The following is a 13,888-nucleotide window of genomic DNA, read 5'->3' as shown; positions in this document are numbered from 1 at the left end:
TAATATAGACAGTTGAGACTGTGTAACTATCAAATTTATTTTGTCATAAACTGCATGTCCTATAAGTTCAAAGGACCAAATCTATACATTATGTAATATTCTAGCTCATTTTATCCTATTAGTGGCCAATTTTGCATCTACTCATCTTTATTAATTAGTTACAGATCTAAAGAGCCACTGAATATTCAAACCTATACACCCAGACTAAGTAGAACTTCCCAATGGTTTAGAAACATTTAGTAGTAATCTATAGTCTGACCTACATGTACTTACATGCCATATATTTTCATCATTTTCTGTGTAAAGCATCTTCTTGCTGTTCTTGTTTGGTGCTCATTTGTTATGTAACATTGAGTAATCTTTCCTTCCTGTACTTTTGGGCTTGAAACTAGTTTCAAAGTCAAAGTTGGATACTCTGCCTCTTCAATAATTTTATTGTGCTGTAAATAATGATTCTGCTCTGCTCCCTATGGGGGTACAGATGTGATGCTCTTTCAACACACTTGGACCCGGATTTTTCTGCGCTATCCCTTTCAAGTCGGTTAGTGGCAGAGACAGTGGGGAAATCAGGTGGTTAGGCCTATCACCCCCACCCACCTGGGCCTACATTTTACCCCTTCCACCCCACCCAACCCCCCCACCCCTGCAATTTCAGGGGAAAAACCCTCAGCCTTCACAATTCTGCTGCATGTGAATTGAAATTCAGTGTACTTATTGGTCTCTGTTACTGAACATACTGACCTAGGGACTAGGAGAGAACATACAAATTAGGAACAGGAGGCGGCCATTCAGCTGCTCGAGCCTGCTGTGCCATTCAATAAGATCATGGCTGATCTGATTGTGGCCTCAACTCTACTTTCCTTCTTACCCCAATAACCTTTAACTCCCTTGTCAATCAAGAATCTATCTAATTCAGTCTTAAAAATATTCGTTGACCCGGACTCCACCACTCTCTGGGGAAGAGAGTTTTATAGACTCATGACTCTCTGAGAGAAAAAAAATTCTCTTGATCTCTGTCGTAAATGGGAGACTCCTTATTTTTAAACTGGGTCCCCTAGTTCCTCCCACAAGGGGAAATATCCTTTCAGCACCCCACCCCCTGCCAAGGCCCCTCAGGATCTTGTATGTTTCAGTAAGATTGCCTCTCATCCTTCTAAACTCCAATGGATACAGGCCCATCTTTAACAATGTAACATTTTGAAATCAGAAATTTAAAAAAAAAAGATACAAGAAATCTCCCAGAATTAGAGATCCAAGAGACTAGAGAGAATGAAGAATTGAAGAAAATTTGTATTAGTAAGAAGGTTGTATTGGAGAAATTAATGGGATTGAAGGTTGATAAGTTCCTGGGACTTGATGACCTATGTCCCAGAATGTTGAAGGAGGTAACTATGGAGATAGTGGATACATTGACGATCATCTTCCAAAATTCTACAGATTCTGAAATGGTTCTTGCAGATTGGAAGATAGCAAATGTCGCGCCGCTATTTAAGAAGGGAGGGAGAGAGAAAACAGAGAACTACCGACCTTACATCAGTAGTAGGGAAAATGCTTCAATCTATTCTAAGGGATGTGATAAATGGACACTTGGGTAATAATGATCTGACTGGGGCATAGTCAACATGGATTTATGAATGGTAAATCATGTTTGACGAACCTGTTGGGAGTTTTTTGAGGATGTCACTAACAGAATTGGTAAAGGGGAATCGGTGGATGTAGTATACTTGGGGCAGGATTTTTACCTCATCGGGTGGGTGTGGTAGGCGGGTCCGAGAGAGGCCGTAAAATCAACCGCCGCCCGTGATCGGGCCCCGACCGCGACTTCACACTGGCTGGCCAACTAACAGCTGGCCAGCATGAATCGTGTGCTGCAACGCTCAGCGCTGCCGGGGTGGGAGGGGGAGGAGGGTGAGCAGTGAAGTCAGCGCATGCGCACGGGTGCGCTCACAGAAAGCTTCCTGAAGGCACAGAGCTGCCTCAAGGAGCTGAAGATTTTTAAGGTTAAAAATAAACAATTGAAAAATAAGGAAAACGTCCCCTCATGAGCAAGGACATGTTAAAAATGAATTTTTTAAAAGCTTTTTTTAAAAATCACTGGTCAAAACCTCATCCCGCCCGTGGATGAGGTTTCACAAAAATTGCAAAGGTCGCTTGGCCTATTCGCCCGCCCACCAACCAAACGGTTGGATGGGCAGCAAAAAAAACTCCATTTAATTAATTGATTAAGGGCCTTAATAGGCCTTTTAATTGTCGGCGGGCATGCTGCCGCCTCTCGCGCATGCCCGCCAAGCAAAATATCGCGAGTGTGCTCGATGACACGGGACACTTGCCCAATGGCATTGCGCACTATTTTTGTCCTGTTTGGGTTGGGTGCACACCCGCTTGACGAGGGAAAACTTCTGCCCTTGGATTTTCATAAGGCTTTTGATAAAGTGGAAGTTGGTTGTTAGCAAAGTTAGAGCACATGGGATATGCAGGCAGGAAGCAGAGAATAGGAATAACAAGTTCATCCTCACATTGCCAGGCAGTGACTAGTGGGGTGCCACAGGGATCAGGACTCGGGCCCCAGCGGTTCACAATATATATCAATGATTTGGAAGTGGGGGCCAAATATAATGTTTCCAAGTTTGCGGATAACAGAAAGCTAGGTGGGAATGTGTGTTGTGAGGAAGATGCAAAGCAGATTCAAGAGGGTTTGGACAGGCTTAGTGAATGGGCAAGAAGATGGCAGATGGAATATAATGTGGAAAAATGTGAGGTTATCCACTTTGGTAGGAGGAACAGATGTGCAGAATATTTCTTAAATGGTCAGAGACTAGAAAGTGTAGATGTACAAAGGGACCTGAGTGTCCTTGTCCAAAAGTCATTGAAAGCTAACATGCCGGTGCAGCAAGCGATCAGGAAGGCTAATCATATGTTGGCCTTTATCGTGAGAGGTTTTGAGTACAGGAGTAGTGAAGTCTTGCTTCAATTGTATAGAACCTTGATAAACTGCACTTGGAGTACTGTGTGCTGTTTTGGTCCCCTTACCTTAGGAAGGATATTATTGGCATAGAGGGAGTTCAATGAAGGTTCACCAGACTTCACCGGGATGGCAGGAATGTCTTGTGAAGAGAGATTGGGGAAACTGGCCTGTATTCTCTAGAGTTTCGAAGAATGAGAAGTTATCTAATGGAAACCGGCAAAATACTTAAAGGGATAGAGAGGGTAGATGCAGGTAAGATGTTTCCCCTGACTGGGGAGTCTAGAAGCAACGGAAACAATTTCAAAAATAAGGGGGAAACCACTTGGGACTGAGATGAGGAGAATTGTTTTCACTCAGAGGGTGTGAATCTTGGGAATCCTCTACCCCAGAGGGCTGTGGAAGCTCAGTCATTGAGCATGTTTAAAGTAGAGAATGACAGATTTCTAAATGCCAATGACGTAAAGGGTTATGGGGAGAGTGCGGGAAAAAGGCATTGAAGTGGGTGATCAGCCATGCTCATATTGAATGGCAGAGCAGGTACGATGGGCTGAATGGCCTACTCCTTCTGTGTTTCTATGTTCCTAAGTTCAAGCAGCATCTGTGGAGAGAGAAACCGATAATGTTATTCTTTGGTACTGCTCTGCCTCCTTTGGTTTCCCCCTCTTCAGGAACTGCAGCAGCAATGGGCATCCATCAAGGGGATCTTCCTGTACAACTAATGACCCCCACAATCTAGAAAAAAGAGCTGAGGCCACTGTAGGGTCAATGCAGCATGAGGCAGTAATCCCACTCCAACCTGGGATGCTTGGAAGAAAATCCTGACCTGTGTTTCTATAGCTGTTGTCTACAGTTTGTACACATGGATGTTGAGGCTATCAAGTTTTCTTTTCCACTTTCAATTTTTTTTCTTAATTTTTAAAATTAGGATAGATTTAAGCTAGAAGAGGCTGAAACAAAAGTCTTCAGTTACAACAAGGCATGTTGTGTAGTCAGTTTTAAGATTTGTACTGGGTTGAGAGTAACACATCCCTTGGAATTTGAATACTGTTCAGAGTTTCAGCCACAATCATCTCGGGGAGAATTTTCTCCCCATTGTGGGGGGGTTGAGCGGGAGCAGGCACAGAGCCAATCACCACCCGTAATAGGCTGCGTGCTGCCATTTTACGTGGGCGGGCCAATTAAGGCCCACCCAATGTGACAATGCGCACCCAGTGCTACCTGTGTGGGTTGGGGGAGGAGGGAGAATCAGGGCCTGCGCTCATAAATCTACCTGAGGCAGCTCCGTGCCTCAGCAAGATTAAATGCAGTTGTAAAGTTGTTTAAAAAAAGAAAGTTATTCAGACATGTCCCCTCATGTGACAGTGTCAAATGAGCTGAGACATGTTTATGAATTTTGATTAAAAATTTTATTTCATTAATAAATCCTTCATGAAACCTCATCCCGCTTGTGGATAAGGTTTCATGAAAAATGAGAAGGCCGCCTGGGCTCTTCGCCTGCCCACTGCCAACCTTAAGGCTGGATGGGCAGCTTTCGCAATTGGTTTAATTGTTTTATTAATGGCGTTAACAAGCCTCTGACGGTTTGGCGGGTGCGGAGCCAACTCCGGTGCGTGGCCGCTGAACGGAAGATCAGAATGTCGCACAGTGACATCGAGACACACGCCCGACGTCACCGCGCGTCATTTTATGCGTCAGCGTGCAGGGCCCATCCCCGCACGCCAAACAGAAGATTCTGCCCATTGAGTTTCAAACTGCTATCTATTTAATTCTGCTACAGTAGTAGGAGGAAATGTTTGGAAGATTCCAGGTTAACAGGAGATACTGTACCATAGCTGTACCCATTTCCTTAGGAATATTGTAGTAAACATCATGCACACAGTAGTTATGACCAACCAGTAGTTATCCTTGAAAATCTACTTTATAATTTATTTTTAAAATCATTTCCATTTACACAGGTATAAAAGGTCAAGTCATGAACATGGATGGTGCTCCCATAAAAAATGCAACAGTAGAGGTTCAAGGTCGAGAACATATCATTCCTTTTCGAACTAATAAATGGGGAGAATATTACAGACCCCTGTTACCTGGATTATATACCCTGAATGTAAGTTCAATTTACTGTAATTATTCTTGTGCCCAGCTACATCTATCTTGATGCTGTATTTAAAATGAATGCATTAAGGCACAGGAAATAATATCACAATTCAGCTCACCTTGTGTAAAGATGAACTGCCACTCAATAGATAATATTCACTGCCAGGCAACATAGCAGTTACACTGAGATGCATTGCAGACTTTGTACTGTAACTTTTAGTTTTTAAAAAGCATCTACATAAACTGGTAACACATCCAAGGCCAAATGTCCTGAGACCTCACGTCCCTGGTAGGACTTTGCACGTAGTGAGTGGCTTCGTGGGAAATTCTGGATGTACTTCCAGTGACATGGGGTCTCAGAAATTCACACCCAAAACTTTGAAAAGGTATTGCTAATTCCCTTAAGAACACTTACGGATTGAAGACCATTTGCCTTGAAATAAAATCTGTGTAAAATCTTGCAACATAAATGGAGGCCATTCAGCCTATTGGGCTTGTACTGGCTCTTTGAAACAGCCATTTCAGAACAATCATTTCTCAATTGAAGAAACTAGATTTACAAGATCTACTCCTTTTACGCAAAAAAAGTGAGCTTTCAGTGCTATGAGCTTCAGTGAGATATGTTGATTTGCATTATTTTGTTTTTGAAAAGCAGGCAGCACTTGAAAACAAACTGAAACAATCACCAGTACAGTGAAGATCTTGAGATTAATTGCAGTGAAATGCATTTTTGAGGTCTAATTTTCAGTTCTCAGTTTTAAAAAAAAAAAATGCCTGGAAAAAAGAGGTAGTGCAACGAAGGTTCACCAGACTAATCCTGAGGATGGCGGGATTGTCTTATGAGGAAAGATTGAGGAGACTGGGCCTGTAGTTTCTAGAGTTTCAAAGAATGAGAGGTGACCTCATTGAAGTGTATAAAATTCTTTCAGGGCTCGACAAGGTAAATGCAGGAAGGATGTTTTCCCTGGTTTGGGGGGCGGGGGGGGGGTGGTTCCAGAACCAGGGGAAACAGTGTCAGGATAAGAGGGAGGCCATTTAGGACCGAGTTGAGGAGGAATTTCTTCAATCAGAGGGTAGTGAATCTTTGGAATTCTCTACCTCAGAGAGCTGTGAGGCTTAGTTATTGAATATGTTCAAAGCAGAGGTCGATAGATTTCTAGATACCAATGACATCAAGGGATACGGGAATATTGGGAGAAGATGGCATTGAGGTGGAAGATCAGCCACGATCTAGGTAAATGATGGAGCAGGCTCAAGGGGCCAAATAGTCTACTCCTGCGTTCCCATGATCTGGAAGAAAAATGCTGGCTTAATTTTTGGGTTGCATCTCTTTAACACCGTTGAACATGCTGACATGCTGTCTGTAGAATCATATGTATAAGAACAGGAAAAAAATAATTGGTCTGTCCAATATGTCTTATCCAGCTTATGTGCGCCATCAAACTGCCACCAGCTCCACCCCCTGCGACCCCACAAATCATGCAATTGTCTGGAGATAAACAGAAAAAAAATTGCAGGGAAATTTAGGTCCAACAAAGGAATGTGAGCCAGTTTCAGAAATCTACACTAAATGTTTAACATAAAACTATAACCTGCCCTCCCATTCCATGCTTCAATTACTTTATTAACTATGCATGCTTAAAATCTATCCATCCACCAGAAAAGCTTTCCGATTCAATTGCTGAAATCGCTCTAAATCACATGTGGAGTATTTTACTTGATCTCAAAGGAAAGCTTCTTGTTGGTGATTGTGATATCATAGAAAACTAATAAACCAAATCTTACAACTTTTTCTCTTTAAGGTCACTGTGCCAGGAGTTGGATCAAACACAACTGAGCTGCAAGTTTTTAATAACATGGAAAATTTCTCTGCATTGGTCCTTAACTTTCATTTCAACATTAATACTACTGATGTGTCATCTCTTACTCAACTGCAATATGGTACTGCTAGTGGAATACAACAAAACACAATTTTGTTGATCTCAATTGTGATTTTCTCAGCTTTAATTTATTAATTAATGAATAGAGGTGTTCTGATGCTATAATTGTAACCTACCAACCAAATCTTGTTCCATAAAGTCTGATTAGATTCTTGTATCTGCTAATTATAAATATTAACATGACAATCAAAATAAGTCAGAACTGATGACATTTGAATAAGTATATTTTAAAATTTGGGTAAGATCAAATTTCACCTATAAGATGGAAGTTATGGAATTATACAATATTGTCATGGATTTATCATGTTGGTTTACTTAAAATCTTATTGATTACATTGTAAATTCTCAGCTATCTTAACCAAACAACAATAGCGCCATCTATAAGTATCTGAATGAGAAGTTTGAGAGTAAAGCTATGTGCTGTACCAGAATTTGTTTGAAATAACTTGGGAAACTTTATCATTTCTCCCTCATATGCTTATGCATTTTCCCCTTAAATGCATCTGTGCTATTATCCTTGTTACAGCGAGTTCCACTTTCTTATCACTCTTTGAGGATTCTCGTGAATTCCCTCTTGGATTTATTAGTGACTATCTTACATTTTTGACCTCTAGTTTTAGACTCTCCAAAAAGTGGAAACATCTCTATGCCTGCCCTATTGAACCTTTTCATTATCAGGTCACCTGTCAGCCTTTTTTTTTTCCTAGAGAAAAGAGCTCCACGCCTGTTCAGCCTTTCCTGATAAGTATACCCTCTCGGTTCTGGTAGCATCGTTATGAATTGTTTTTGCACATTCCCCAATGTCTCCATAATGTTGAGACCAGTACTGTGCACAGTACGCCAAGTATGGCCTAACCAAGTCTTAATACGCTTGCTGCCTTGTGGTCGAAAATTGCAGTGCGATGATCTGCATTTTCACAGAACAAATTGTAAATGCAAGAGGAATAAGATGTAATACATGCAAATTCCATCATCTAATGGCACAATTTCTTTCTACTTATTCTCAGGATGTGGTTGTTATTGGTATTCTGGCTAAGTTGCACAATTGCACAGCAGCCCAGAAGTTTCAATACAGGTTGAGCACAAGTTAGTCCCTTTAAGTTACTGCTTGACTGAAAAGCAATTTCCAGGATCTGCACACTTAAACGAATAGGCAGCACACAACAAAAGGGAATTGGAAGGGATGGTGTTTGTGGGTAAACCCTGAATTTATTACTCATCCCTGGTTGCCCTGATATACTGGTTTGATAAAACAGAGTGGATTGCTAGACCACTTCAGAGGACAGTCAAGAGTCAAAGTTGTTGTTGGAATCATGTATTGGCCAGACCAGGTGAGGGATGGCAAGTTTCCTTGTCAAAGAATGTCAGTGAACCAATTAGATTTTTACAACAATTTCAATAGCTTCATATTCATTTTTACCACTCCCTCTCTTAACCCCCTCCAATGTCTCTAAATTGTCCGACTGCTTGCCAGTAGTAGATCAGCAGAACTTTCCTCCAATAAAATATTGAGAAGACCATTGTCTCTGGTCCCCATCATAGACTCAATTTACCAGCCACAGACTCCATCCCTCTCCCTGGCAAGTGTTTGCGGCTGAACCAGATTGTTCGCAATCTTGGCATCATATTTGACCTCACGATGAGCTACAAACCAAATATCTGTGTCATCACTAAGACCACCTATTTCCACCTCCATAACACCACCAGGCTCAGCTATGCTTCTGCTCACGTGCTGCTGAAACCTTCATCTACGCCAAACTGAATTTGATGGCCAGCATTTTCCGGTCGTTGGGCAGGCTCAGCTGGGACAAGCAGGAGCGGCCTGCGAATTAATTGCCGGCCAACGTGAATCGTGCGCTGCAGCGGAGGGCGAGCGCAGAACTTCATGCATGTACGCTGATACGTGTTGTAAAAGCTCCCTGAGGCATAGAGCTGCCTCGGAGTTGAAGCTTTATGAAAATAAAAAATAAAGAATTTAAAAATGCTAATAACATGTGCCCTCATGTGACTATGTCACATGAGCAGGGACATGTTACAAATTAGTTTGAATTTAAAAATTTTTTTTTATTTTTAAAATCACTGTTCGAAACCTCATCCTGCCCGTGGATGAGGGTTTGCTAAAAATCCAGTGGCCCTTTGGCCTTTTCGCCTGCCCGCCAACTGTAAGGTTGGATGGGCAGCAAAAATCTTCATTTAATTAGATCTTTAATGGCCTTAATAGGCCTGTTAACTGTCGGCAGGCGCGCTGCCAACTCGTGTGTGTGCCCGCCGACCAAAATATCGCATGAGTGCGCAATGACGTCGGGACACTCGCCCGATGTCATCGCGCGTCATTTTACGCTCGTTTGGGTCGGGCACGCGCCCGCCCAACAAGTGTAATATTCTGCCCAATAAATTTTCTCATTTGTAGACTGCCAATGACCAAAAAATATCCAAATGGTTCCTTAATGTCATAGCTGAACTGGGTAACATGACAATTCTACACTGCATGGTTGATTCTCATGTCCTTTGAGATGGCCAAGCAAGCAGTGCAGTTGTAAACTAGGGATGTGCAATAGATGTGGTTTGGCCAATAATGCCTGCAACTGTTAAAACTTCAAAGCAATAGTTTAAAGAGGATTATGCAATATTTTAATTCCAACTGCTCTTTCTACAGTTTAGCAAAGTTAACTTTCCTCCTTTGTGCTTGGATGGGAGACCTACAGTGAAGAAATATGGATTGTGTGGGTATCTGCTTAAAATTATATATGGAATATGTATCCTTTGTAGCAGATATTGCATCCATATAAGCGTCCAAGTTCTCTTCATTTTTTCTTCTTTTCTTGGATGAAACTGTTCTTCATGATTGTTGGGCAGTTGGGCTATGGATTTTTCCGGACTAAGAACCAATAGGTTAAATCTTAGAATTAGATTAAAAGCCATTAAATTGGGCAATATTTATGTATTTGGGAGAATCACAGCTACTGATCCAGTTAAGTAAGGTGTAAGGGAATAAATTAATCCAAAGATAAAAGCAAAAAACTGTGGATGCTGGAAATCCAAAACAAAAATAAAAATACCTGGAAAAACTCAGCAGGTCTGGCAGCATCTGCAGAGACGAACACAGTTAACGTTTTAAGTCCGTATGACTCTTCAACAGAACTAAGTAAAAATAGGAAAGAGGTGAAATATAAGCTGGTTTAAGGGGGGGGGGGGGGGCGGGTAGAGCTGGATAGAGGGCCAGTGATAGGTGGAGATAACCAAAAGATGTCACAGACAAAAGGAGAAAGAGGTGTTGAAGGTGGTGATATTATCTAAAGAATGTGCTAATTAAGGGTAGAAAGCAGGACAAGCAAGGTACAGATAGCCCTAGTGGGGGTGGGGTGAAGGAATCGAAATAGGCTAAAAGGTAGAGATAAAACAATGGATGGAAATACATTTAAAAATAATGGAAATAGGTGGGAAAAGAAAAATCTATATAAATTATTGGAAAAAAAAGGGGGGGGATCGGAAAGGGGGTGGGGATGGAGGAGAGAGTTCAATGATCTAAAATTGTTGAACTCAATATTCAATCCGGTAGGCTGTAAAGTGCCTAGTCGGAAGATGAGGTGCTGTTCCTCAGTTTGCGTTGAGCTTCACTAGAACAATGCAGCAGGCCAAGGACAGACATGTGGGCATGAGAGCAGGGTGGAGTCTTGAAATGGCAAGCGACAGGGAGGTCTGGGTCATGCTTGCGGTCAGACCGAAGGTGTTCCGCAAAGTGGTCACCCGGTCTGCGTTTGGTGTCTCCAATGTAGAGGAAACCGCATTGGGAGCAACGAATGCAGTAGACTAAATTGAGGGAAATGCAAGTGAAATGCTGCTTCACTTGAAAGGAGTGTTTGGGCCCTTGGACAGTGAGGAGAGGTGAAGTAAAGGGGCAGGTGTTGCACCTTCTGCAGTTGCATGGGAAGGTGCTGTGGGAGGGGGTTGAGGTGTAGGGGGTGATGGAGGAGTGGACCAGGTGTCCCAGAGGGAACGATCCCTGCAGAATGCCGCCAGGGGGGGTGAAGGGAAGATGTGTTTGGTGGTGGCATCATGCTGGAGTTGGCGGAGGATGATCCTTTGAATGCAGAGGCTGGTGGGGTGAGAAGTGAGGACAAGGGGGACCCTATCATGTTTCTGGGAGGGAGAGGAAGGTGTGAGGGCGGATGCGCGGGAGATGGGCCGGACATGGTTGAGGGCCCAGTCAACCACTGTGGGTGGAAAACCTCGGTTAAGGAAGAAGGAAGACGTGTCAGAGGAACTGTTTTTGAAAGTGGCATCATCAGAACAGATGTGACAGAGGCGAAGGAACTGAGAGAATGGGATGGAGTCCTTACAGGAAGTGGGGTGTGAGGAGCTGTAGTTGAGGTAGCTGTGGGAGTCGGTAGGCTTGTAATGGATATTGGTGGACAGTCTATCACCAGAAATTGAGACCGAGAGGTCAAGGAAGGGAAGGGAAGTGTCAGAGATGGACCATGTGAAAATGATGGAGGGGTGGAAATTGGAAGCAAAATTAATAAATTTTTCCAGGTCCAGACGAGAGCATGAAGCAGCACCGAAGCAATCATTGATGTACCAAAGAAAGAGTTGTGGGAGGGGATAAATTAATCCTGTGCTTTTTTCACTCCAGAAAGTTTGCAGCTTCTTAGCCCAATATAATTTACCAACATTGCCTAAAATGACTGCTGAATTTGTACCTCGAAAGCTTTATAGAATAGTTTCACTTAGTCTAAGGATCATGGGGAAGGATCATTCTACTTGCAGGCTCATCAGTACGATTCAGTTTGTAATGCCACCTAGAGTGTATGGAGAGAATGGAAAGAGAGGAGCAGCTTCTGCTTAATAAGATGAAGTCAGTGGGAAAGTTTACTTTACTTGGCCTGTATCAGCCACCAGCAGTTCTTAATTTGAGGAACACAAAATATGCAAGGATTTGTGGCATCATTTAAAAACAGTCTCGAAACCACTGCAGGTATTTAACTCATAAATCTTAGCTAAACTAGTTTTACACTGCCAGCTAGTTTTACGCTGGTAAAACTTAATTGCCGTGGGCAGGGAACAAGTTATAGTGGTTCACTTGCACTGCCCTCAAATCAGAGGAAAAATGTAGACCTCCGTGTGTGCCTTTTAATAAGTGTGCAAACTTGTGCTTTTCTAAGTCAGCTACCAGTGATATTTAGTTCTGTTACTGAAGAGCTGACTGTCATGTTGGCTCTTTCCTATCATTAATAGTTTTAGAGAATGTCCAGTGAATTGTGTTTGTCTTTCATTTTTAAAGTTAACAGTTGCAGTTACTAAAGATATGTGGAACTTCCTTCCCAAGAGGATCTTACACCTGATACCAAATGCTGAACTCATCCTACTTCAGCTGCACTAGTATTGCATATTTCACAAAGATTAAGCTGCTCTCCAAAATGTACAGTGTAATTGCTCCATAACATCAGAAATACATTTTGTGTTAATGTACCTGGTTGGAACAGTTTGAATTCAATGAAAGCAATGTTCTAATCTAGTGTCACTATGATTAATGTATCATCTATTAATGGAATAGAAACTTTTATCATATGAATTCATTTTGCCAATTATTCCATTACATCTTTATGCAACATATGTTACTAATAGGATGTGCTTCTGGTTTCAATATGTTAATGTTTTATACATAATTACCTCATTGATTTGAAAAAACAAAGTTTTATTTTGTTAAACCTAAAATAAATGTTCATACTTCACTTGGAGACATCCTGTACCGAGAAAATCATTTTGTTTTGGAATAGAGACATTTGATGGAGGTGATGGGGGTCCTGCCCACTGACTGGAGAGCAAGTGAGAGCCCCATACTACTTCTTTTAAGCAAGGCCCACCATATTAAGTGGACAGTGGCAGGACTTCCCCAGGACTGAGGACCCCAGGAAGAGAAGCCTCACTCAGTGAGAGCTGCTGGCTAATCAGAGGACGGCAGCTCTTTTGAATGGCAGTGTCATCAGGGAGAGGATGACTGCTGCAGATACTACACCCACCTGAGGACTAGTACTGAACACTGGATTCCAGAGCACATGTGAGTGATGGCAGGGGGTTGGGGGGTCCCGGGATGGGGGTTGTGGGGCAGGCAGCGAGCGGTGTAGCCAGCAAGGGAGGAGGGGGGGCGGGGTGGCTCTCAATGGCCTCCCTCCCCAATGCCAGGTCCCTTGGTCAGGCAGTGAGTGCCTTAGAGAAACCCCTCGGAGCCCTCAAGCTCATTGGCAATTGCCCAGGTATATTCTATCCACAAAAATTAGGTCAACCTCATGTCGATCATCAGCAAAGTGATGGAAAGTGTCGTCGATAGTGCTATCAAATGGCACTTACACATCAATAACCTGCTCAATGATGCTCAGTTTGGGTCCTGACGGGATTACTTGGCTCCTGACCTAATCACAGCCTTGGTCCAAACAAAAGTACAAAAGAACTGAACTCACAATAATAGGTGAGAGTGACTGCCCTTGACAGCAAGGCATCATTTGACCAAGTGTGGCACCAAGGAGCACTGGCAAAATTGGAGTCAATGGAAATCAGGGGGAAAACACCCCACTGGTTAGAGTCATACGTAGCATAAAGAAAGATGGTTGTGGTTGTTGGAGGACAATCACCTCAATCCCAGGACATTGCTGCAGGAGCTCCTCTAAACAGTGTTCTAGGCCCAAACATCTTCAGCTGCTTCATCAATAACCTTCCTTCCATCATAAGATCAGAAGTGGGGATGTTTGCTGATGATTGCACAGTGTTCAGCACCATTCAAGGCTCCTCAGAAACTGAAGCAGTCTGTACCAACATGCAGCAAGACTTGGACAACATTCAGGCTTGTGCTGATAAATAACATTCGTGTCACACAAGTGCTAGGCAACGACCA

General features: G+C 42.7%; 2 protein-coding genes across 2 annotated transcripts in view; one reads left to right on the top strand and one right to left on the bottom strand.

Annotated features, from left to right (window-relative positions):
• The window catches only part of LOC144696515 (carboxypeptidase M-like), a 70,185-nt gene extending 57,456 nt beyond the window's left edge, over positions 1-12,729 (top strand). Inside the window, exons 8-9 of the mRNA XM_078567902.1 lie at positions 4,921-5,069; positions 6,862-12,729. Of these exons, the coding sequence (XP_078424028.1) occupies positions 4,921-5,069; positions 6,862-7,074 (362 nt within the window). The 3' untranslated portion in view covers positions 7,075-12,729. The remainder of the gene's footprint in view (positions 1-4,920; positions 5,070-6,861) is intronic.
• The window catches only part of mdm2 (MDM2 proto-oncogene), a 105,549-nt gene that overhangs the window by 34,726 nt on the left and 56,935 nt on the right, over positions 1-13,888 (bottom strand). The window lies entirely within an intron of this gene.

The sequence above is a fragment of the Cetorhinus maximus genome, chromosome 22 (assembly GCF_964194155.1).
Source record: "Cetorhinus maximus chromosome 22, sCetMax3.hap1.1, whole genome shotgun sequence".
In the NCBI taxonomy this organism is placed as follows: domain Eukaryota; kingdom Metazoa; phylum Chordata; class Chondrichthyes; order Lamniformes; family Cetorhinidae; genus Cetorhinus; species Cetorhinus maximus.
Note: the sequence above shows the minus strand (reverse complement) of the source record. Positions and strands in the feature narration are given on the sequence as shown.